Below are 25,481 nucleotides of genomic sequence, written 5' to 3' on the forward strand. Positions count from 1 at the left end.
TAACAAAATTATCAGTCTTAATCTTTTTAACATTTTAAACATTTAAGTTTATATGAATGTATTTTTATAAGAATAAATATTTCAAAAGCAAGATAAGACGAGCTACAGCTTTTCATAAAAAGTTTTGTATTTGCACCTCTTTGTTTCTCGTTATTCATAGCGTCCATCAAAAAGTCATTTATATTTGTCGAAAATTTGCTCCGTGCATGTGAAATTTAGCCTTTAATGAATATGAGATTTATGGTAAAGCACGAAGACTCAATGTTATTTAAATGTAGTCGTATTTTCCCACAACTACAACAGAAGGACTATTTTTATTCAGAATAAACTTAACGAATAAACGTAATGAGGGTTGGTCAGGATGATTCGCGTGACGTTTACGGAAAAACCCGCGCTGCTGCTGTCGCGATATTTTGGTACAGACGTGGGATTTTGGAAGTCGAGGGTTGTGGCTGAGGGTAAGTGACCATAGAAACTGACTGCGACTGGGCACAAAGATGTTGTTAAAGACATAATATCTGGCACCGTGAGTGACTGGAGTTCCGGTACAATGAAACGGCCTCGAAATAAACGCTGACACGTCCTCTGTTTACAGTGGTATTTAGCTCCAAACATGGCGACGGTTGTATGTTAACGCAGGGCTCAGGCTATTTCATGGAAGCGACTGGAACAGATGATCGCTCCCCCTGTTATAACGTTACAGGGTTTATGTGTGGTGTCTTTTTCGTCATATTTATAACACAGAAAATGGCACAAGTAGTTCCCGATGTTTCCTTAGTCGCGTATTTGGGCCAAAATAATCGGACCGAGAATTTGTAGCGTCTTTTCTGTTGTCACTGAGGTGTAAACAACCAAAGCAGCCGCCCTTCATCGACATGCTTTGTCCAAATATGTCAAGACCTTCACCTTTACAGTGCCTCTCCAATCCGATATCAGCGCCGTGCCTCAAATAAATGTAAAGTATAGCAACTATATGTGCTTGACATGTTAAATGTCCCAAAGCCTTTGTGACACACATTAACGCACATCTTCAGGTCTGATATTTAACTCCAGGCTGTTACTTTTCCTGTTTTATTTCAGGGTGACATAACAGGAATCCCTTAATATGAGTGATGATAAACCTTTCCAGTGTACTGCTCCTGGGTGTGGACAGGTAAGTTAGGACAGGTAATCTCTATTATCACAAATTGTGCCACTATTTCAAATTACTCTGTATATAAACACAGGCTTGTGCCTTGATTAATCTTGTAGGGGGTAAAATTCACTGTTTTGCCCCTGTTACAGTGCATATGACACACTACTGATGGCAGGTTCATAATATTGTGTACAGACAGGCTGAAACCAATCAGCTCTTTACTGTAATATTAACTGGCACAAGGTTTTCTATTTGTTGTTGATTGGATGAAACGCATCGTCATTAGGAAACTGTCAAATAAAGGCAAACATGCCAAAATAAACCCTCATCTTAAATGGAAGAAAAGAAAATGCACCATGCGAGCACAATTTAAACTAAAACAATAAGGTGTTCGAGCCACATTTAAACACAGATGGTCTAGAAGACAACACAGAATAATAATATTGCTGATCCCTGTTGATTTTGTACTTCAGTGGTGCAAATTCCCAAACAAATTTGCAAGTAATCAAATTGGCGTTGGAGGTGCAATGAGGCCCTGGGTAGTTGCTCACTATACCTGGTTGGACAGGTCTGTAGCCAGGATTTTTAGTATCCTGAGGTCGTAAGTCCAACAGCCACCCCTGAATCCTCCAATGTAATTTTGAAGAGATATGAAAGAATTCCAATAACAATAATACATTTGTTAATTTGCATATTTATGTAGTTCAAGTATAGTTTTTACTGTTATTATATATTCATTTAGAATTGTTTGCACGCTCTGCGATATGGTCTGAAACCTGCTAGTGTATAGATTTTGGTAGAGAATTGTTGTATTTATAATATTTTATTTATATATATTCAATCATTTAAAGCAATAGCTGTGCTCCAGACCTTATTGTTGGAGGTATGTCTCATTATCCTTATTTCTTTTCTTTTCTGACCTCACATAGAGATTTACAAATGAAGACCACTTGGCTGTCCACAAACACAAACATGAGATGACCCTAAAGTTTGGCCCAGCAAGGAATGACAGCGTCATCATTGCTGGTAAGTGCTCTTGAAGTTGATATATTTCGATGTAACTGATACTTTTGACACCAGTGGGCTGATGGTTGTCTCCGCTGCAGACCAAACCCCAACACCTACCCGCTTTTTGAAGAACTGCGAAGAGGTTGGGCTCTTCAATGAACTTGCGAGTCCGTTCGACCACGACTTCAAAAAAGCAACTGAAGATGACATTAAAAAGGTTGATCTCATTAAACTCGTCAGCACATTTACCTGACTCTGATCTGTCCTCTGTCCGCTGCTGACCTCCTCTTCTGTGCTTTTCACCGTTCTGTAGTTACCACTGGATTTGTCACCTCTCGCGACGCCCATCATACGCAACAAAATTGAGGAACCCACAGCTATGGAGGCACATCGAGATAGCCCTCTGCCTCACCCTGAATCTACAACAAATGATGAGAAGGTAATGGCTTTAAATAGGCTGCCTCTGTTATTTGTGCTAATCTCACAGAGTTTATAAGACTGTCATGAAGGATGTTCCTCTGGATTCTGTGATCAGTAATTTAATCTGGGATCCACTGGTATAAATATTCATCTAATAACAGTTTGGGCTGTTTGGTAATTTTAATCTGACTTTGACTTGACTGAAATAATACGTACATGTCTTATACTGTTATGATAACACCAAATAACTAACAGTACTGCACAAAATATTATTTATAAAAACTAATGGGAGATATCAGGTGGATTTGAGCAAATACATTTTTATTTTATGTCTAATATTATTATTTTAGTCCTAATGTTGAGGAAAAAGTAAAATATCAGCATCATATATAATCTGGTTTTCATTAAATACTTCCTGCAGCTAAGGTGTTGTATGATGTTTCCAGGACTTATCTTTGCAGCCAGCCTCACTGCCAACTTCCACTATAGTCCATCCTGCATCCCTCCAAGTTCCCAATGTACTTCTAGCAACCTCAGAGGCTAATGTTGTAATACAGCAAGCTCTCCCATCGCCAACATCTAGCTCTGTTATTACCCAAGTCCCATCCACTAATAGGCCTATAGTGTAAGTAACTCGAAATGTCAATTTTTAAAAATATAGTTTTTTTATTAAGTCATCCTTTCTTTTTTTAAATTAATTTTGTGCAGTTTTGTCTTGGTAAGCTCATGAGGCATGTGCTTGTTTGTTTTTGATTCATTTGCACTCTCCAGGAATGTTTTGTTTGTTTGTTTGTTTTTGGCTGTAGACCTCATAAGTGCCATCTCCAAAAAAAAAACCAAAAACAAAAACCCAACAACATCAGTCTTGCTCAAATATGAATATCAAACTTTGATTAAATGTCTGCGTGGTGGGAAAAAATGAACTGGGTTTTCACATAATCGTCACTGTCACACTCTGTGTTCAGAGCATGTTTTGAAACTTGTATGTTTTTACTGAGACACTGTATTGAACCCAAAAATCCCCTGTTAATTGTTTGTTTATTTGAACACTGAGCACCTACAACGTAAAGCCTAGAGGGAGCTGTAGTTGTTAAACACAAAGTAAATGAATCAGTGTATTTTGTTACCAGCATGCGTTGTAGTCGACTCTAATCTTACTTAGAATATAGACAGAAAACTCCAGGATTGTTTGTGTCAGCTTTTCGTAAGGACAGCTCAGTGAAAATTGTGGGCTGGTGTGAGGTGGAGCGAGCCAGATTAATGTGTACACACATGAAATATCCCTTAAAATTATCATTGCTTTGTAAGACTAATCCCACCTACGGCCAGTTTCATTTCAGGTTAAAGTTTAGGTAACTTGAACTAGTTTAAGACCTGTCTGAACAATCATGTATGCAAGGACAAATGTACATATATAATTTTCCTTAAGGGTGGCTTGTTGTAAAATCATTATTTACAAATGAAAATATTTATTAGAGATAACAGATCCAGTGTGGTTAGAAAGAGAGATATTCAATATTTGAATGAATGTTTCAAAAGCCTGACACAGATGATTTGGTGAAAGCACTGGGTGTTTTAAGAACAGCAAAAGTGCTTTGGATATCCATATATGGGCAGAACTGATGTTACTGGATCTAATGTGGCAGTAAATCATGTGTTCTTATAATAATATTGCTTGACTCTGTTATGTAACAGGTGTATTTATTTTAAGTCTTGTTTGAATTGGGTTCTGTCTTGGGTTCCATTTTATTCCCATCAGCTGTTGCCTGACTATGACTTCATGTTAGAATATTAGAAGCCACTTCTGTCTTTAATTTGTGACTGATTCTGTTTTTTGTGTTAATCACAAAGATGTGTGTTATTTTCCTCACTGGGATTTCTTTCTCTCCTCTTTCAGCCCAGTGTCTGGCACTTTCCCTGTGCTCTTACAGCTGCCTAACGGCCAGACCATGCCAGTTGCTATACCTGCATCTATTACGAGCTCAAGTGTACATATTCCAACTACAATCCCTGTGAGTGTCCTGCTGATTATGTTATGTTAATGTTGTGTTTCAGTGTATGTTTAACACAGAATTTCAGTCCACTGTGAAATTTGAAATGAGCCATTTACTTTTGTCATTTCTGATATTTTTTTAATTAAAATGATAATAGAATTAAGAATTCATGCCATAACCTGAACTCACTAAACAAACAGAGATATCACTAACAAGAAAAATATCACCTGAGGAGCTGGTTAGTAGCTGTTCTGGAGCTTTTGATCATATGACATTATCCTCAATATCCTCATTGGGAAGATAGTGTTTGCCTTGAATTGTAAATGTTCATCTTTCCATCAGAACTTGTTGTCCATGTTGGTTTAATAGTTGAGCTTCATAGTTCATTCTTGTCCTTGGAAAACAGTAGCTGTTGAAAAAGTCTCACCTCAACGTCCATTTAGTGTCATTCTTGAGCTTTCAATCATATCACAAAGCTCAGAGCAACTACAAAATGCACCTAGAGGGGAGTTTTGTCAACGGCTGTTTTCCAGGGACTAGAACAAACAAACTAAGGAACTAAAGTGTTTATTTTCTCAAGCCATGTAACTTTAGATTACTATTGTAGCCCACTGTGTAGACCAACAAAATCACTGGACTGTGTCAAATAACACGCTTTACTGGGCATATGTTTGCTTGTGAAATGTTGCCTTTTGTGTCCAGGAGATTTAACATAAAATGCATCCATGCAGATCCATGATGCATTGTTAATCACATTTTAAATTTTGAGGCTATGCATGGATGATTGTTTACATCAGCAAATTTGAAGTCCTTCTCAGGTGACATTCAAAACACTTGAAATAGTGATGTGTTAATACCACAGATCTCCTCTGCTCTACTTGGACAGAGGGACTATTAACAACTTTGGCACCTCACATTTGGCAGTGAATTCAAAGTGATAGAGGTTGAGTGAAATAATGGACTTACAACTGTGTGTCACTGTGGCAAAGACACAGGAATTGGCTGAGGCGCAGCAGGCTCCAGTCCAGGATACTTCACTACTATTTGTCCTTGTACAATTAGAATCAACGCTCTTGATTTCTGGCAGAGCAGAATGATGATGCTGCTAATGTGTTTTGCAAACCAATTATAACTGCAACCCATGACAGTGTCTCGTATAGGAAATATGTAGTAAATGAAGGTCTTGTTGATATTTTTTTTTTTAACTCCCCCATGTGGAAGCTTGTCTTGTTGTTCACTGTGGTCCTGATTGTCTGTGTGGAACACTGAGCAGCAGATGATTATCTCCTGATAGCGGCACAGCAGGGAAAAAAACCTGTATCTTTCCAGTCTGTGGGGATTGGGAAGACCGTTGACAAGCAAAGGAGGGCAAAAGTAAATGGAGAACATGAGCCACCAGTGGGCCTCCCTTTCACTCGATCATCTCCTCCTCCCCCCTCTTCTTACTCTCCCTTTCCAGCTCTCCCCACCTCCCTCTGTCTCATTGTCAGCGGCTTTGAGAGGAGGCCTGGCTCTGCCCTTCTGACTCATGTCTCTCCATCCTCTCTTCACTTTCCCTGTCCATATGCTCTCACGCAGGCAGGCAGAGGTTCATTAGCGTGCACACTGCATCTCCATGTGGCGCTGCCTCCACAAAATAACAGGCCATCCAACCTAATGAGGCTGAGATATGAGGAAACTCTGAGAGCCTGCCGTGGCTGTGTGTGTGTGTGTGTGTTTGTGTTGTGGGGGGAGCGCCGCCTGCCATTTTACTGCCGAAGACTAATTTTCTTTGTGCTGATCTGTGTCTGTGTCTCTGCTGTCAGCTTGTCAGACCTGTCACCGTAGTGCCTAACGTCCCCGGGATCCCAGGACCTCCCTCGCCACAGCCACAGGCGCAGCTACAGCCACAGCCCGCCCAATCAGAAGCAAAGCTGGTATTTGTTATCTCCTCTTTTACATCAAATGTTATTTCCATGTTGCGTCTTGTTATTTCCCATCTGAAAGAGATCATAACATCCAAAGTAATGAGAGAGCTTGACGATAAGGAAACAGTTCCTACCTCTGACCTGGTGAGGGAGCTAGAGAAGGCCTGGGTGAGCAGTGTCCAAAACTATTGTCAGATTTTTAATGACAACCTCCCTTTCATCCAGATGAATTTTATTATCTAATATTTCATTCAAAATAAATTACTGTTTACTGATTTATACAGAGTTGCAACCATCAGTCAAATAAAAAAAATACAATTACAAAAATAAGGAGTAAATCATCTGTAAATCTCATCAATATTTGGCCAAAAACAAAAATGGAAATTAACAATAATAGTAAATTACACATTTTGACATCAATACAATAAAACAAAAAAACAAAACCAGTAAAACCAACTGCTGCTCTTCTTTGTCTAATAAACTGAATATTTTTGTGCTTTAAACCGTTGGTTGGACAAAACAAGACATGTGAAAATGTCACCCTGGACTCTGCGAAATTTTAGCAGGCATTTCTCACTATTATCTGATATTTTATGGATTAAAGGATTTATTGATTAATTGAAAAAATAATCACAGATTAATCATTAATGAAAATAATTATTTTGAATAATCTAGCTACTTTAAAAAAAAACAAATATTCTAATTATTTTTTTTGTGGGGAGAAGACGGTCACAGCAGTCTTGTAACTAAGTCCTCCTGTGTAAAAAGTGATCGTTGAAGGGCAGGGATATGAAGCGTTGTGGGGGAGATCAGTGGCAATGTGATGAAGCACGGATCAGGGAACCTGTAAGTGTTCGCAGCATGCTCTGCCTGTGGAAATTAACAGATAAACTATGAAGAGGAGGATGGGAGGGAGGGATTGATCCTGACTGGTGAGGAGGAGAAGAAGGGAAAGGGAGGGGAGGGTGTTTGTCAGGGATCATGGGGTGGGGAGATGACAAACGTGGAGACAGCGTTGTGCTCAGCACGGCGTCACCAGGGCCAACCGGGGGGGGGGGCTACCAGCGAAAGCCAGCTGGGGGGCATCCTGGCACACGCTCATCGAGGCACATTAAGTCGGCCTCACCCTGCATGGAACCTTTTGTTCAGCAGAATCCTGCCTGACCTGCACCCCCTCCCTCTTACTCCCGGCGCCTCCCACTGCACTCAGCTCATCAGCAAACACCTAATGAGCCCGCGTCAAGAAAACAGACCCCTGCTCAACCTGCCCGCTCCCCGCTCCCCGCCCCCACCTGGCTCTCAGGGGGCGTGGAGACGGCACTTTACAAGGACTGATGATGCTGCAAAGACCACAATAATGATAATTAACTTGCTGAATTTAGAAGATTATGCTGTTAATTAGTTGCAAAATAAAGATAAGTAATATAGTAGCAGATGGTTGAATAACACCCATGAGATGGAGGGTTATTACACTGATGAGGTTTCCATGGCAGAGATGAAATATGAATCTGACTGGCTTTTCCCTCTTTCTATGGGCCATTCCAAGAGAATAATATCTTGTTTCTGCCAGAAGAGCTTCTGGAAGGGTATTACACGATAAACTAATTTGGTAGATAGATTGCTCTGGCAAAGGTAGTTGTTAGAATAATGTGGTCCTCTGTTTTCTCATGTAAATGTATTCCCTCTCACTTTGTTATCGCTTCGAAAGGCTCATTCACTTTCACCTTGTTTGCTCAGTGTTTGATGCTGGAGGAATTGGCCTGTGAATCATGGATGCCAATCTGTGGAGCAATAGTTTCTGTGAATGGGTCGTGTTTGTGTGTGTGCGTGTGTGTTACATGCAGTCAACGGTTTAAAAAGTAAATTTTTTGATAGTTGGGGTTCACATTACGTGCCAAGGATGTCCATCACCCTTTGAATCCAGATGAATGTGATGAGTGTTTTACATGCTTGCTGTGCAAGGTTATTTTAATTCAACTTTTTAACTTTTTTTACCATTACAGAATTTCTTTTTAGCCTCTTTGACTTATTTCATCTTTTTATTTTAGAATCCTATTGTATTACCTTGATTTTAAAATTAGATCACCAAAGTAGTCGTAGAAGGACGATATTTCATATAATCTAGTAACCATCCTTGTTAATAAAGTCAGCAGCGATATATCCCTCTTGTTGTTCTCTGCTGATTGCTCTAAACTCAGTAGCTTCATTGAAGCAAGGTGTTACAGTCTGTTCACAAACTGCTAAGGTTGCTATGCCTGGTGTCATTATTCATGTTTTGGAACTTCTGTCCTGAACTTCTTTAAGCACATACTTTTTGTGAACAGTTGAGATGTGTTCTGTGTTCTTGAATACTGGACAGTTTAGGTCTCTGCTATGATCTCACTTTGTGGATTTACTTCTCTGCTACTGAGCACGTCATTGTTTTTAGAAATGAAAATATCAGACCTTGTGCATACTCTGTTTTAGTCTAATTAAAGTGTATCTCAGTTACAATTGAATGACCTGATTTGAATTTCAGATTATTATTTCTAGTGTTTGATTATAATTAACAGTCTATCGCTTAAAAGCCCTTCAAATGCGTTACTTTATTTAGTCTAATTCTTTCAAATATATTGAATGATAAAAAAGAAAAAATGGTTTACTGGCAGTATGAACTCCTTTCTACCATAATTACATAATTTATCATCACTTTCCTCTTGAACAAACCATTTCTTTGCGTGAATGGTTCATGACTGTTTCCCCTGTGCTGAATTCTCTTCTCAGAAACTGAAAGCCACATTAAGCCAGCAGCTTCCTCAGGTAACCAATGGAGATGGTGGTGAAATCCAAAGCAGCGCTGTAACCCACACTGCTGCTCCTGCTTCTCCTGCCCCAACCTCGACCCCAACTCCAGCCCCGACTGCTGTCCTAACTCCTGCTCCAGCTCCTCACCTGCCCACAACCGAGGAACCTTCTCCCCAATCCCTTCAACAGCCAGCCACCTCCACCACAGAGACACCTGTGAGTATTCACAACTACAGTGTGTAGCCTTTTATTTGTGGGTGTGTAAATGTTGTTTGTTCTCTCCATTAAAGCCTTTTGTAAGCACAACAATTGTCTTTTCTGAGAGTAATTGTTCTATGACATTATTCTCATTGTAAAGGCTTCTCCGGTGCCTCCTGCGCAAAACCCTCCCAGCACAGGGGGTCGGCGGCGCAGAACCACAAGTGAAGACCCTGATGAGAAGAGGCGCAAGTTCCTGGAGCGTAACAGAGCTGCGGCTTCTCGCTGTAGGCAGAAGAGGAAAGTGTGGGTCCAGTCTCTGGAGAAGAAAGCCGAGGACCTCAGCTCCATGAACGGACAACTACAGGTACTCTTTACCTCTGACCCTTTACTCGCTGCATCTAACAACAGCTACTGACATTGTGTCAGTTTATGTTCGTATGCATGCCGTGTCTGTTTATTATTGTCTGCTGCTGGCATAAGCGTGAGTACACAGACTTTTCCCTTCTGTGGTGATGAAGTCATTAAAGCCGATTAAGAAGAGCTGTCGTGTGACAGCAGCAGTGTGTGAGCCCTTTACATCGATATGTCCCTGTCAATAAAGATGTATCCTCCAGATGTCAGCTGCACACAAGCGTGTCTTCGCTTCTGTCTCAGCAGTTTACTGAATGGCCTCAAAAATCTCCTAGGGAAAGGTGTCTTTTTGAACCTTCATTTCGCTGGAAGCAATTAGGATCTGATGCTGACAAGTTCGAAACAGTTCATGTATCTGCTGTCTCTGTTGATAAGTGTGAGCCGGGGGTGCAGCACATCGGTGTTCCAGACAATTAAATGAGATGTGGTGTTTATTTGCTCACTGTCTTATTTTTCTATGAAAGCAGAGTAAGATGTGGAAGGTGGAGGAGGGGACAGACAGTAGTGGAAAAGAAATGAGTTCATGTCGCTAATATCTGGTTCACAAAACAAGTTATCACCACTTGTCATGGGTGCACCGGCACATAAATATAGGTAGATGAAAGGGGAAGGATAGGTGAGTGAACGAGGTTATAAACAGTAAGAGCTTCACGGTTAACTACAAAGAAGGGAACAACATGTGGCAGAGAATAAAAGGGTGCTTTATATGGAGGCATTAATCAGCAGTGCAGTTTTTGTAAAAACCCCCATGCTGACATGGCCCAGCTGATCAGTGAAACTGCCTCTAATGATGCACAATTATTTTAACATCATCCTTAACTGGCTTTTTAATGAGGTGTCAGACCAGGCAGCTCGCAGGGCTCCCAGCATTACCCAAGGCCCATTTGCTCAATTTTGATTAATTCACAAAGTTAGAAATAAGTTAAACTCTCAAAAGTCCAGCTTAATCAGAATTAACATTCTCTGTATGATGTAGTTTGATGTTACTGTGGCTGTGTCAGTGGCAGTGTTAACTATCATTGTCTTGACTTCACCTTACAGATAAATGATTTTTGAAATGCATTTGTAAGTGAGCCAGGCTGTAAAAGTAGGATGCCCTTTTTCACAAACAACTAATGACACAGCATTTTGTGACTTTTCTGTACAAGTGTATCTTATATGCTTCTGTACAGTGAGTTGGAGGGAGAGCAGAAAGGAATGCCTGTGGTTATATTAGCTGTAAATGGCAGCAGTCATGGTGGAAGCACAGTGAATATGGCATTGGCTACATGTGATACATACGCTCCTTCCAGCTGTGTTTAAATCTGTCTTACAATAACTCATCCCTGCCAGCACCAGCAAGACTAAACAGATGGAATCAAATAAATTGGCTGCTTTTAGACTAATAGATTAAGCTGCCCATAGTCCTTTAAAGGAGAAGAGAAGGAGCTTAAATCTGCCATTGGGTGTTCTGCGGGCCCCTGGCCGCTCTAAATCCAGTTAAAGTCACCTTCAGCGTAATGTGGCTCTCTTTTACGACATGCAGAAATCCTCAGTTCCCCTGGGAGCTGTAACGACACAAGAGTGTAAATCTCAGTAGCATCTACAAAGTTGCACTGACAGTCCGAACAGCTCACCTCTGACAAATGTGCTGGTCGGAAGCCAGTGAAGGCCCATAATTATTGTGTAGGAAAAACATAAATGAAGAAGTACATCATACTTTATTCTCAATTCATTCATTGTTGTGTTACCTTTCCTTGTGTTTGCTCTTTCTTTATTTGCAGCAATGTCGTGGTCATGTGTGGTTTAAACCTGTGATCCCATTAATATTTCGCATTAGATAAAAGATACAACTATTCATCTATAGAGGGCACAAAGCCACATTCAGACTGTAAGTTGGTGCCAGTTAACATCTAGTTCTAGCATAGATAGATGAAATTTGTACATCTTAAAGCAACAGAAGATGCCCTGTTGATGGGTTAATTTTTTACATCTCTGTTCTATATCTTCTGAGATATACAAATTAACTGATATGTTGTTGTCTCAAATATCAATAATACTACTGGCTGCAAAAATCAAGTACTTGTCAGGCTCTATGTCATGGCAAAAGGTACTGAATCATATTTTAATTAACACAAAAAGTGGCTGAAATCTGATCTCCAGCTAGCTTGGTAAAATCATCATGGAAGATTTGAACTATGTGCACACGTCATCTGTTTGTCTTCACGTTTGAATCTGACGTATTGCATGCTCCAGAGTGACCATTTTATTGAGTGCTGTTGTGTGTCTCCTCTCTCCCAAAGAATGAAGTCACCCTGCTGAGAAACGAAGTGGCTCAGCTGAAGCAGCTTCTTCTGGCTCATAAAGATTGCCCTGTAACCGCCATGCAGAAGAAATCTGGCTATCACAGTGAGTAATGCTCCATTATTCTCAGCCCGAGGCTTCCAGTGAAATACTTCTAAAATGAGCTCCGGCTAACCACTAGAAGGACACGTCTTACTTATGGCCCACTGGAAAGAGCTCCTGACATATTAAATCCCCTTTTTTGGGGGGGGGGACTTTGCAAAAGTTTAGATATTTATGGACAATGTTGCTTGAGACAAATTCTTACTGGTGGCATTGTCAGAGTCTTTTCGAGAGGCCACAGGTGGTATCCACTAGAAAGCAATTGTTTCTCTGCACTTGACATCTAAATAAACATTTGTCAGATGAAGCTAAATATCTGCTGTGAATGAATATGAAAACATGCTACACCTCCACTTGATAATTAAAGTGTAACTTTTAATGTCTTCGGGTTACATGCCATGCTCGTCTTTATGAATACTTGAATATACAAGAAGATTCTGCCATTTACAGTCATTTAAATTTCCTGTTGTCAGCCTGCACAGTATAGTCTCGTCACATGGTCTCATTTAGAGTTATATCACCTATATTTCTTTGTTTCCTGAGACTGGGGTTCTGTCATTCTGATTTTCTGGTCATAACTCACCTTCCCTCACAGATGAGCCAGCATGCAACGAGAGCAAGTGTGCTCCAAACCACTTCTCCACCGTGCTCTCGACACCACACCACCGCTGACTTGTACTGACAATGATTGCCTCTGAAATGAGTCCATTAAAGCAGCAAGCTTGACAAGACTGCAGAGCATTCTCGTTGTGGGATGTCCACCAAGCTGGGCTGTTCATTATGCATCCCTTATTGCTAACCATCCCACTGACACACGTCATGGGCATTATGGGACTGATGGTTTCCAGGCTAGAGTGGGCTGTCAGAGCCAGGTCTCATTTAGTGTCGTCTGGATTGTTTTTAGCAGGACTCGCAGATGAATTGGGTCATCTTTTTCATGTGTTTGCTGAGGATGTCTGTCCTGTGTTTGTAGACCTTTTGTGAAGGATGACATTTGGAGCAGTTTTTATGCAGTTTGGAAAAAAAATAACCCCATCCAAGTACCCCAGTTCATCAGTTTGGTTCATGATGACAGGTGGGGTATATTTTAGACAAGCCAAGAAGGAAAGCCAACTAATGTGAGAGTGAAAATAAAAGTCTGGTTGAAAGAATGAAACAATCCAGAGGCTCCCAACCTTCTTCTGACGTACCCCCCACAGCCTCTTCATCATCACTAGACACTGGGTTTTATAAACAGTACTGATCATGCAAAAGAAGACATTATTACAGTATCTATGTTTCCATTGAACACATTAAGTGTTGTGATTGCAAAGCTGACCAAACTTACTTATAGGTGTTATGACTGACTCAATATATATGTGTATATATATATATATATATATATATATATATTAAAATCAAATATATTTTCTTTTTTTTCTAATTACTGGAACTACTGTACGGTCTTTCCACTTAACCCCTCGTCAACTGTACAAGTATTCCCTGGGGTACAAGCGCCCCTGGTTAGGAATCACTGAAATAATCTATCTCACTAATTAGTAAAACACATTATTTAATTCTGACTGATCCGTGGCTCTCAGTGATATAAAGGCCTCATCAGGCTCTCAGTTTTCTGAGAGTTAACATACCCCATAAGGCTACACTGCCCTCAAGACCTGGTAATACCCTTCATCGTCCTGACCAGGCGTAACCATGGCAGGTGGGAGGAAATTACCCAGACTGCCCCGCAAACAAGCCAGGACATGGCTTTCAGTTGGCACACCAAGCTGTCCATCTGCTTACAGCGAACCCCACTTCAGAAACCAAGAGAGCAGAAAGAAGCTCCAGCCACCTGGGGGTGGGAACCAGAATTTCCGAGTATTATTATACATCGGCCGGCCAGCCCTTAATGTCGTTAGGAGTAATAATGCTCACTTGAACATGGAACAAAACCACCAAGCTGATTTACTCTGAGGTTGACCTTCTGCATGGCAGAACAGCAAGGGAGTTTATAGCGCTTTGACATTCAGTTGCACTAAATCACACGGTCGAAGTCCAGTCAAGAGGGCAGATGACGCTTCTAATGTGAAGACATTTGTGTTGTGCTTTAATTGCGTCTTTTTGCTGTTGAATCTGTATTTTACAATCTCAAATATGAGTCCCAGTCATTAATTACAAAGTGCCATAACAAGTGACTTCATATCATTAGCAATATTAATTATCATTGTGCTCCTTATTCCTTTATGAAACAGAGCATGAGAGTAGACTTTTTTTTTTTCCCATCCGGATCCAATTAATTCAATGCAACTGCCTAACAGCTGGTGGCATTTCAACTCCAAGTCTTCCCTACTCTCCAGTGTGAGCATCATTAAAATCAGGTGCTGTAATCATCTGTCGCTGCAGTAGTTGGCAAGGTAACAAAAAACAAATGAGAATGCAGTTAGGGATGGGAAACACTGCCACATGCCCCAGAATGTAATGCACCCTTATGATGTGGGTTTAAATTGACATTGGAGCTTTAATTAAAGGAAGGGGTGCGGAAGTAGCATTATGGGGATTAATGAAATGGTTTGCATACACCACATGCAAATAGCTCTTTTACATCTGATTAGGCCTACATGACAAAGCTTCCCTGAGCCTTTCTGGATTATATCAGGTAAATGCTGTTAATTAAAACAGCAGGGAACAGCAGTGTAAGAAAATCTAGACATTATCGCAATGTATTGCAGCTGCCCAAACAGTGATTTTCTCTGTGTTACCTTTGCAGTTTCCGACAAAGATGAGAGCTGCGAGGAGATGTCCGTCCCCGGCAGCCCCCAGAATGAGGCCATCCAGCACAGCTCCATCAGCACCTCCAACGGGGTCAGCTCTTCCTCCACGACCCCGGCCGTCTCCGCCCCATCCAACGCCGCTGCCGCCACTGCTGCTGCCAACACATCGAACCAGAGCACAGAGGAGAGCCAGCCGCGGAGGGGCGCCACTCAGCCTTCAGGGAGTTGATCGTCCCAAACTGTGCCCCGAGCGTCAACACTGGAGTGCTGTTGCCTCTTGTATCTCTGTGACAAACAGAGGAAAGCGATTCTCTCTCAGCTTCAGTTTGGACTGCACTGTTTTTAATTTATTCTTGTTTGGTTTGTTTTATGTTTTGGTCCATTTTGTCCTCCATAGACAATGCTTTTGAAAATGCAATGTTTTCTCTGGAATCGAAGACAAAAGAACAGGCACTTTAGGTGTAAGATGTAAAACACACGTTTCTGAAATGTTTTTGTATTTGTGTGAGTTATTTATTAATCTTATATATTTTTTTATTTGAAAGCGATCAGCCTGAACGGTCGATCAGTGAATTGTTAGAGACCTTACCAAAGTGGTTTGTGGCTCATTTGTGATAAGTTTCCTTGTTTGTTTTTCGTGACTTTTATAAGCACTATCTTTATGAAGTAGATGCATAAAGAGCAGTCACTTTTTTTCAACAGTTTGCTTTTTCCATTTTGCACTTTTTGAGAGATGACGGGTTTACCTTTTTAGAGTTTGACAGTCCACACATTAAGTACCGGCAGCTTTTTAGAGGTAGATTTGAATACTGTCACATTACACAAATGAATCCAGTTTTAAATTTGACTTTGACTTTTCTGTGAGTGAGATCAGCCGTAGTCACGTTGTGCAGTTTGAATGTTTGAGCTCACCTCTGCTTGTAAAATAGTCTTAAGGGAGTGAGCTGGTTAGAAATATTTGTTATTTCATTGACATTCCATCTGTAGTCTGATTGTTCCTGAAGCAGTGATTGTAGGATTGCAGTACCTTTTCCATTACTCAATCATGGTGATGTTGACTTCATTCAGTGCCATTAATGTTTTTGTATAAATTACTTCTGTACCTTTTTAATGCAGATTAGTTTAAGTTACTCGTCGTTCTCTCAGATTAAGGCTCTCATGAACATAATTGCTCAGTAGGGGAGATGACTTGCTTTGTATACTGTCTTTGCTTTACAAGTGACTGTTACATGGCTACAGTGTCTAATGCAGAACACTTAAGGACATTATGCTGTTTTCATGATCAGATTCTAGATGACATTTTTAGAAAACATTGTAAATAACATCAATGATACATTGTACGTGATCTTTCAAGGTGTTATGTACTTTGTTTTTTTTATAGGATAGTCTGGATTCAGTAGCTGAGCTCTGTTGATCACATTAACTCTGTTAGCAGTTACAAAAAACTGACCTTTAAAATCACTAGGATAGGCCTCTTCCTGTCTCAATACTATCCATGTAAAATTTGAAGCATTCAGATGTGAACTGGAATCACATCATGTATATTAGAGTAACACTACTACTGCTTTGTAAGAATTGTGAGCGTTTCATCATTGAAATAATGTAGGAAGAAAATCACACCATGAAGTCAATTTGCCTTTTCTCTTAGTCTGTACTGGCTTACTACTGTGTAGTTTTATGAGACGCTAACACATTGTTTTCTTAAAGTATGTTTTTTTAAATTATGATTTCACTGTTATGTGCTATCTGCATGAGATAATAATTCTCTGCGAGAATTTAACTGTTTGTTCAATAATGTCTCAGTCAGATAAATATCATTAAACAAGTTGTTTCAACTTGAGTTGTGACTCTAAGTTAATGAAAGCCTTGGTTATTTGTTTTACCTTGGCTTAACTGCTAAAAAAAATGGGGGTGTGATACTGTGTTGAAAGTGTACCTGTAACTTGTGAAAGTTCTGTATAAAATTTGAATTGATAAGTTGTTGTAATAAACCTTTTAATATCTCTTTAAAATCCAGCTTTGCTTCCATTTAATTCTCCAGGCTGATTTAATCTGTATTAAATACAGATCGAATGAAATGTGTGAATGTTTTAGAATAAAATAAGAATGGTGCATACATGTCATTATATTTCTTTAAATAAGATGACAGTGTCATTAATGTATAAGTCCAGTCCTCACATCATGCTTTCACTGCAGCTATAACAGGACTGTGTTTGATTTAAACTTATACTTGAAACCACTGTATATTAACAGGGACAGAGGTACTGAGGAGTCATCAAAGCTGAAGAGACATTTTCTTGTGGTGTATTCTGCCACCTTGTGGAGGATCAGGAGAGTATCAGTCACTCCAAACAACTGGAAGTATTCACTGTTTTTGTATTTCATCATAACTCTCACATATTTTACAACAGCTTCAGTGAACTTTTTTCATTTTGTAGACACTTGGTTGCTTGAGTTGTAAATATACTCCTTTATGTACTGCTTACAAATAAAATAAATGTAATTAAGTAAAAAATACAGTATTTCCCTCTGAAATGTAGTGGAGTAGAAACTCATAACTCATAACTTATGTACAATACTTGTGTAAATACACTCCACACTTTCCAACACTGGTCTTAAGGAGACTGCTGATTACCAAGGATGCAATTATTTGGGGAAAAGTAACTGTGTATTTACTCAAATGCTGCATTTTACTGTGAGGTACTTGTACTTTACTTGACTTTACATTTTATTTAGATGAACTTGATGTCTTTCACTGCTCTCTAATGGCAAATTATTGTTTTTGATATTCAGTTTCTTCTGTTTCATTCAATTTTAGCTCATTTTTATCTTCTTTTTTTTTTACTCTATTCTCTCTAAATCATATATTTAAATTGTCTTAATGCCTTTCTATGCCTCTTGTAAGGCACTTTGAATTCACTTGTTGATGAAGATACTAAACAGACTTGCATTGTCTACTGTGCCAATTTAAACATCCCTCATAACTACAGCAGTGATCAGACTGGAGATAAATATAATGTAAATATATGCTTGCAAAGGTCTTTCAGGTGTCAGTATGTGGAATGTGAGTTGTGTCTTTTATTCACTTGTCAGCTACTGTCATTGTCACCAGTAGTTGCCTTTTACAGCCACTGATTGAAATGCACTGACCTAACTGCCCGAGAGGGTTATTCTCAAGTCACAGTCCACATTCACAGTGTACTCATTCAAACTGACTGGTTTGAATATAAAAGCTGGGACCTTACTCCCAATTACCGTTTGAGTTGAAACCTTATAACCCTCCACTCCAGTTCTCCAGCAGTTTTTGTTCGTGTTTACATTGATTATTATCACATAAACTTTACAAGACTACAGAAAATGTGTGATCATTCCAAGGCATAATAAAATGCACTATAATAATTTTAAGCATAAACATGCTCAGTAGGCGTTATAAGTGATATGCCACTGTTAAGTAACTTTACTTCTGTGCTGTAAAGATATTGTACAGCGCTAAGATCACCTACTTTCATCTCCTTCATCACCTGTGTCATAGGCTGTGTGTCAGTGGGTGGAGTGAACCATCTTGTCGTCACTACAACATCTTTGCTCAACATGGTGGATCTTTGATTAGTGTCAACAAACCGGACAGGAAGCTGAAACCACCGCAGAGTGATACAGGTAAAAATAAATAAATAAAGGATAATTTTACTCACGGTTTGTTTGTAGTTCATTGTCATTCGTCTCCAGACATCGTGTACATACATGTACACAGCTCCTGTGTACACACAGGCTGTCTATCATCATGAAGGATAGTCAGTCTCACCTGAGTGAATGAACTAGCTAGCTAACATTAATCCATCCAGTGTCAGGCTAATGAACATTAAACTGAAGTTTAAATCCTTTTCTTTCGGTTTAGTTTATGTAAAGTTGTGATATGCATGTTTATGTCAATTCACCCATGTGTTTACTTTGCTCGCTGACAGAAATGAAACTGAGAAGACTTTGGGAGTAGAGGACACACAGGACAAGATGAGGAGACTGAGAGAAAAAGAAAGAGAGATGGTGATGAAGATGAGAGGAAGAGCAGGTACTGAATCAGCATCATGTGTCTGTGCTGTTCAACAAAAACAAAAACTGACCTTATCACAGAGTAGGACTACTGACCACAGAGATATATGTTCTTTATTGTATTATTATTGTCTAAATATATTACTGTATACAACACATTTTAAATATGTTATGTACACATTGTTGTAATTTAAATCCAAAATGATGCAAACTCACACCAAGATGAAATACAGAAGGTATATAATTTAACTTAATTATTTTCAATATACTTTGGTAGGGGAGCTTTGAGGAGTTACAGAGAAAGAGGACAGAAAGAGAAATGAACAGAAACAATGTGATGTTGAAGAGAGAAAGACAAGAAGAGATCAGAGAGAGAGAGAGAAGGATGTGGAAAGTAGAGAAACAGAAAATAAGCAGGAAGAGCACAGGAGACACAAAGGGAAAAGACATAGTAAAGATTTATGCTTTTGCTCACTGACATGGTTTTCCAACTAATGTTTTCCTATTTTTGCCCTCTGAATATCTTAAAAAGCATATATGTAGAAAAAAAGGATAAAAAATAAATGCAGCTTAAATTTCAAACAGGTTGAAGATCTGTCATTACATTAGCCTGGCATTTAAACAGATGTTTACACACTGAGCAGCGCAATACAACGCATGATGTGAACAATGTATGACAGCACTGATTGTGAAGAGTCAGCAGATGGCGTTACATCCAAAGCTAAGGCACAAATGGAAGCCACTGATTTAATGTGTCTGTTATTTAAGGAAATAGTATTCAAATTATTAAAGAATTTAAAGGAATCATATAGAATTAGTGCTTAAGGCTAATTTAACAAAACAAGCATGTTGTTTTATAATAAAAGACTGATTCTAAAACAGCATCACAGAATGAAATCTTCTTCACTTATTCAACTTGTGCAATTTGGGTGTGAGACAAAATATCTACATAAAATATCTCATTATGTAGCGTCAGTGACAGTTTGGAGGAAATATCCTTTCTCTGATTCAGTTACGTGTTTTCCATCTTACAGAGGCAAATTTTTTTCCCTGCCAACACACCGACGCTCCCTAACAGAGCCTAACTAGGGCAGCCTTGATTAGCTGCTGATCACAGAGGGGAGAACTGTAAATGTTACTATGTAGGTCACAGTGTTTGTGAATAACAACACTTTTGGCTTGATGCTATATATTTACAAAGCTGGAAAGCGAATGATGCTACAGTACGGCTCAGCATCTTTGAAGTTAAATCAAAGGAGGGAGACAAAAAGCGGAGCATCACAGAAATATTTTTCATTTTTCTTTTTCACCTCCACATGCAGGATGTTCATTTTGATTGTTTGATTAATTGAATTCCCCCTGGCAAACAGCTCTGCATTATGCATTCTGTAATGATTTTAATGTTAATTTCATGAGGTTTTCATTAATGAATGCACAGCGTTTAGAAGTATCTCCATTTTCCTGGCTGCTGCAGCAGGAAAGAGAAGCTTTGGAGGTGAACATGATCCACACACTGTTTTATGAAATGAAAAAGCCTTTTCTATGATTTTGCTGTTTTCCCAGCAGCAGACTCCATATATCACAAAATTATGAGCTACAGACACACACACACACACAGAGCTATCACATGCGGCAGAGCCTAATTGGGAAAGAATGGCAACAGAAATAAAGATGGCCAACCTACTACAGTGGTTGGGAGTCTCCCTGTTTTAGCCTCTCGATAAATGAGCAGGATAATAATGTGGAGCTGATCTGCTGACAGGCAGCCTGCTCCAGCTGTTCCCATAATTCGACAGGTATTACGCTTTGGCCCTTAGCAGTCTGCCTCAGCAGACTGGCACTTAATTAGGCAAGGATTAAGGCCAAACAGCCTCATTTACGTGAATTGTATCATAAATACAAACTGGCTACCCTCTTTCCTTCAGGGGGCATCAGGGGTAAACGTGAAAAACGCAGAGGTTTGCTGAAAAGAAGATGCTCCAGGCCTTTCACTCCAGACTTCTCAACAATGAAGAGCCTTTCCCCCTGCTGAGGGGTGCTGTTTTCAAGCACACGCTTTAACCCCTCAAATCCAGGGAGACAGAGATGAAACAGCTTGATTTACATTTAATTCAGATTATGTAAATACACTGGTTGTGTCCCAAACCAAACATGGGACTCAATGCAAGCTGCCTGCAGCACCCAGCAAAGATGGCCTCTATTGTTATTCAAATGTAAGGAATAAGATATTTCTTTTACACATGGTCCGGATATTTAATTGAACTCTTGATGAGATATAATATGTTCTCTCTACAAATACAGATAATCGCTTATTATTTTCAGTTGGCAACCTCCACATACTATCATTCTGAGTCTGTTTGCTTTTGCTCTTGATTGGAGGGTGACTGTTCATGGCATCTGGTTCTGCCACCAGGGAAGTGCATCTATTTAATAGCGTTAGGGTGTATCAGCTCAGCTATCGCCGAGTGCACGGGTGGAAGCAAATCCCCAGCGGGCATGTGCACGTGCACCGAGTGAACACTGCTCTGCCAATCCCTCCCGTGGGCACCAGGCCTCCCCGGTGCGTCTGGAGGCTCCAGCGTGTCTCCTCCATTAGTCTCTGCTGACATTAGCATGCATGAAGGTCTATGGTAGACCTATTACTATATGTGTGGGTCTTACTCTATTACCCAGTCCCAGGCTTCCCATGTGAATTTGCTTATTTTGTTATCAATATTTTATTGTGGTCCTTCCACTCACACTGTGTTGATGTTTCAAGGCTGCACATGCTGGTAAAACCAGGCAGGATTTCTTTTCTTTTTAGCTTCCACTCAATCATTGCATCCTGTGGCTGAGGATAGGTTGTTCCTTTGCACTGTAGACCCAACACAAAGTTGAACAGGGTGACATGTTCCTTTATTAACATGATCATGGGTGCTGTGGATTATTTTGAGTCAGTGCCTTATACACTGCCCTGCTGCTGCAAATACTCACTGCAGCATTGATTTAATCATGTGTCACAGAATTTTGTTGTCTTGTGAAAATGTCCTCCCCCCAAAAAATCATCTCTTGACCTATTTTAATTCAGCCTGTAATCCCTTGTGAGGGTGTTCACTTCTGCTCTATGTGAGCACAATTTCTAACTGTTTGAGGAATGTTTGCAAAGAAATCACAGTGCCCAGCTCCTTTATGAAAGGCAGAGTAAGGCATCCTGGAGAAGTGGACTGTTGAAACAAACACACCCTCCCTTCAGTGCTTCTTAAGGAGCTCTAACCCCCAAACTCATGGACATGCATCACCAAGGAAACCAACACTAACAACTGGCTGAGGAGGAAAATGGCGCTATTGAGTGTGTCCACTTTTTCATAGCTGAAGCAAAATAAACATAACATAAAAAGTAATATAAAAGTTAGTGGTTTAGATTGTTTTTACAGAACTACAGTTACCAAAGACAGGCCTGTAGATTTGTAGCTTAGCTAACAAGGAAGGTAACTTCACCTAGTATGGTATTTCAAATTATGCATCAATCCCACTGTGTTCGCAAACTTTTCTAGTTCTATGCATCTAACATATCTATAAAAGCCTTCGCAAACATTGTACAGCCAAATATCACAACAACAAACAACAACGGCTTACTTAGGTTGTGTGTTACATTAGCTGCAGTGAAGCTAACCTGCAGAGCAGACGAGAGAGTTCTTCAGAGCTAGCACTATAGCATATTATCCACAGACCGCAATACTCACAACTCTCCTCCAGGCCTAACTAACATTGCATTAAGAGCAGGACAAATAATATTAACTATCAAAGCCTTTCTTTTTAAATTTATATCCCTCTGTCCATTTCTTCTTAGGCCATTACCCCGTCTCTGCTCTGTAACACTAGCATGGACCAGAATTTTTGTCTTTCTCGCTCCTGCTGCCCCTTTTATACCCTCTCACCTCCTGTACACAAGCATGAACGCCATGATCAGCTGGAATGGATCGCACCAGTCCACTTAATTTAAATCCCAATTTTAGAGCCAGGGCTGTGTAGACACACTGGATTTTGGCAGCTAACAGACTATGAGGAGATGTGAATAAAAGATGGAGAAGAATAGTCAGAAAGTTCTGAGAGATGGACAGACACATTTTAGGCTTTTCTTTTCGTGGGATTGGTTGACTGTAAGAAAAATGCCAACCCAACTTAAACTTAAACTATTCACATGTTCTCTGTTTTTGTTCCTATTCTTTTGTTCAAGATGAGAGACAAAAGCTGCTGTCTCCTCCTCTGGCATCTCACTTTCTTTGCTCATGACAGAAATTGAAAGCAAAACCGTCTTGATGTTTGTTTCTGATTCATAATTCATAAATATTGATTCATGGATGACAACAGTGGTGGAATTGTCTTCTGATCTCAGCATGAGGACAATTTATTTTTAAATGATTTCAAAATGTGCTGTCAAGGTGTCTCCTAAGGTGTCTCTTTAACTGAAGTGTTGATTGACCTTTTGCCTCAACATGCTTACACCAGGGAATCTTGCTCACTAACTGCTGATCAGCACAAAGCCTTATTGATTGCCAGACACTTCAACAGGAATCTGAGGATTGATTTTATCCAGAGAGGTGTCAACAGGAATTCTTATTAATTCCCAGAGTTACCATATTCATATGTATTTATCATGTAGTTATTTATTGAATTATTTCATGATCATGCTTAAGTAAGAGTCCTTGTTTCATATTCTGAGTAGAAAATGAAGCTGTGCTCTTTGAAAAGCCATAAAACATCATCAATGTGGTCTTGACATTGACTTGCATTTCAGCATAGACCAGCGTGTCTGCTACCCCTCCCCCCCTTCAATCCCTCCCCCCTCCCCCCTCCGCTCCCTCTGCACTGACCAGTGTTACTGATTGCTCCTGTATCATTGTAGGCACAGTTGTGTTGATTTATTGGCTCTGCAGCGATCTTGATCCCCCTCATTAGCTCCTTCATTACACCGTCGATCATTTCACGGTGGGCCATATTGTACAGATTGTACTGGGTTTTATTGAGCTGGCTCTGAGCACATTCTTGTGGTTGGTGGTTACTGTGATAGATTCTCACACTTGATCTTTGGTTTCTTTTCACTTTGTGGCTAAAAATAAGTAAAAACACCTCATCCACCAGAGGATTCTCCTCCAGTTTACGTGAAAGGATTTTTATTTCTCTAAGCGGGGTTAATGTATAAAATCAGATTCTGGATGGACCAAGTGCATTTTTTGTACATCATCTTTTATTGCTTCTTTCTCTGCTCACATGCTTAAGTACACTGTATAGTTACCACTGATGTTTTGTGGCTATGATATTGAGTAAGTTTTCATTTCTTTTTTATTTTTACACTTCCTTTTGCATATACTAGTTGTTCTTAATGTGAACAGCATTTGGTTACTTACGTATACTGTGCATTTGTTTTTAGCTAGCTGCATTGGTTGGTTACTTGGTCAGTCCACTACTTTGGTCCAGGCTGAAATAGTTTGACAACTATAAAATGCAATGTAATTTTGCACAGACAGTCGTGGTCTCCAGAGGATGAATCTTATTAACTTCACTTTGGTGAATCCCTGACATTTACTGTCACATACTGCAGACATTTGTGGTCCTCAGAGGATGAATTGTAATGACTTGATCTTTCATATAGCACCATCATTGGATCCAAATTTCATTTTGTCTAATACTTTGTAACTGAATACCTGCAAACCTAATTGGCACATTAGCATGCTAACATGCCATAGTAAGAAGGTGAACATGGTCAACACTTTACCAGGTAGACATCAGACTGCTAGCATTATCACTGTGAGGGAATTTATCCCAAGTACAGCCTCATAGAGCTGCCAGCATGGCTGTAGACTCTTGTTCTACTCTTGTTGCTGTGATATTTTAATCTCAGAATCTGAGGCTTTCTTTCAATCAAGGTTTTATTCTTTATGTTGACTCTACTAACCCGCTCAGGAAGTGTTCACTAGGCTAAATCCTGCATTCTGCTGGTCATTTGGGCATCACATGGAAGTGGGGGAAGGTTTTAGTTTCTAATTTGATGTGATGAACAAAGTAAGCAGCTTTGAAAACATCTGTGCCTGCTGCTGCTCTATTCACTTAGTCATTCATTATCAAAGCGACAACACGTTGTACGACAAATTCAAGGTTACATTCAAGGTCACATGTTCCTGTAAAATGTACAAACTGGTGTCCTCTTTGCTTTGCAGTTTTCAGTAAAAAAGCTGATTTATTGCAGTTATCGAAAAGAAACTCATTGACTTCTAAATGATGTTTGGCTCCGTCGCCTCTAAACGTATGAGGCAGTTATCTGAGGTTTGACTCACCGTCATGCTTGACGGGCGCAGCTCCATTGAAATGACCTTGTGAAATATAGGTGAGAATTTACTTTTGACTCAAAGGAATGCAGAATACAAAGCTCCCATTTTCTACTGTCACTCTTAATTACATC

At 39.8% G+C, this 25,481-nt stretch overlaps 1 protein-coding gene across 3 annotated transcripts; it reads left to right on the top strand.

The window, feature by feature from the left end:
* The first annotated feature begins 392 nt into the window (after positions 1-392).
* Positions 393-17,007, top strand: atf2 (activating transcription factor 2). 3 transcript variants are annotated; one of them, XM_018675778.2, is made up of 12 exons: positions 393-458; positions 1,081-1,153; positions 2,065-2,161; positions 2,242-2,360; positions 2,457-2,582; positions 3,010-3,188; positions 4,461-4,575; positions 6,363-6,473; positions 9,228-9,464; positions 9,607-9,813; positions 12,143-12,248; positions 14,992-17,007. In XM_018675778.2, exons 2-12 carry the CDS (start codon positions 1,106-1,108, stop codon positions 15,222-15,224), a joined length of 1,578 nt encoding a protein of 525 aa, XP_018531294.1. In that variant the 5' UTR covers positions 393-458; positions 1,081-1,105; the 3' UTR covers positions 15,225-17,007. The 3 variants fall into 3 exon arrangements, with proteins under 3 accessions (XP_018531294.1, XP_050927259.1, XP_018531295.1); XM_051071302.1 differs by lacking the exon at positions 14,992-17,007 and adding an exon at positions 12,841-14,984; XM_018675779.2 differs by lacking the exon at positions 393-458 and adding an exon at positions 465-955.
* Positions 17,008-25,481: the final 8,474 nt, after the last annotated feature.

This window comes from Lates calcarifer, linkage group LG1 (assembly GCF_001640805.2).
Source record: "Lates calcarifer isolate ASB-BC8 linkage group LG1, TLL_Latcal_v3, whole genome shotgun sequence".
Classification (NCBI taxonomy): domain Eukaryota; kingdom Metazoa; phylum Chordata; class Actinopteri; family Centropomidae; genus Lates; species Lates calcarifer.

Bases quoted from the DNA above. Each gene is read 5' to 3' on its own strand.
- atf2 (XM_018675778.2), top strand. From the start codon at position 1,106: ATGAGTGATGATAAACCTTTCCAGTGTACTGCTCCTGGGTGTGGACAG. The intron at 1,154-2,064 runs GTAAGTTAGGAC...GACCTCACATAG, and splicing joins CTGCTCCTGGGTGTGGACAG to AGATTTACAAATGAAGACCA. The intron at 6,474-9,227 runs GTATTTGTTATC...TTCTCTTCTCAG, and splicing joins CCCAATCAGAAGCAAAGCTG to AAACTGAAAGCCACATTAAG.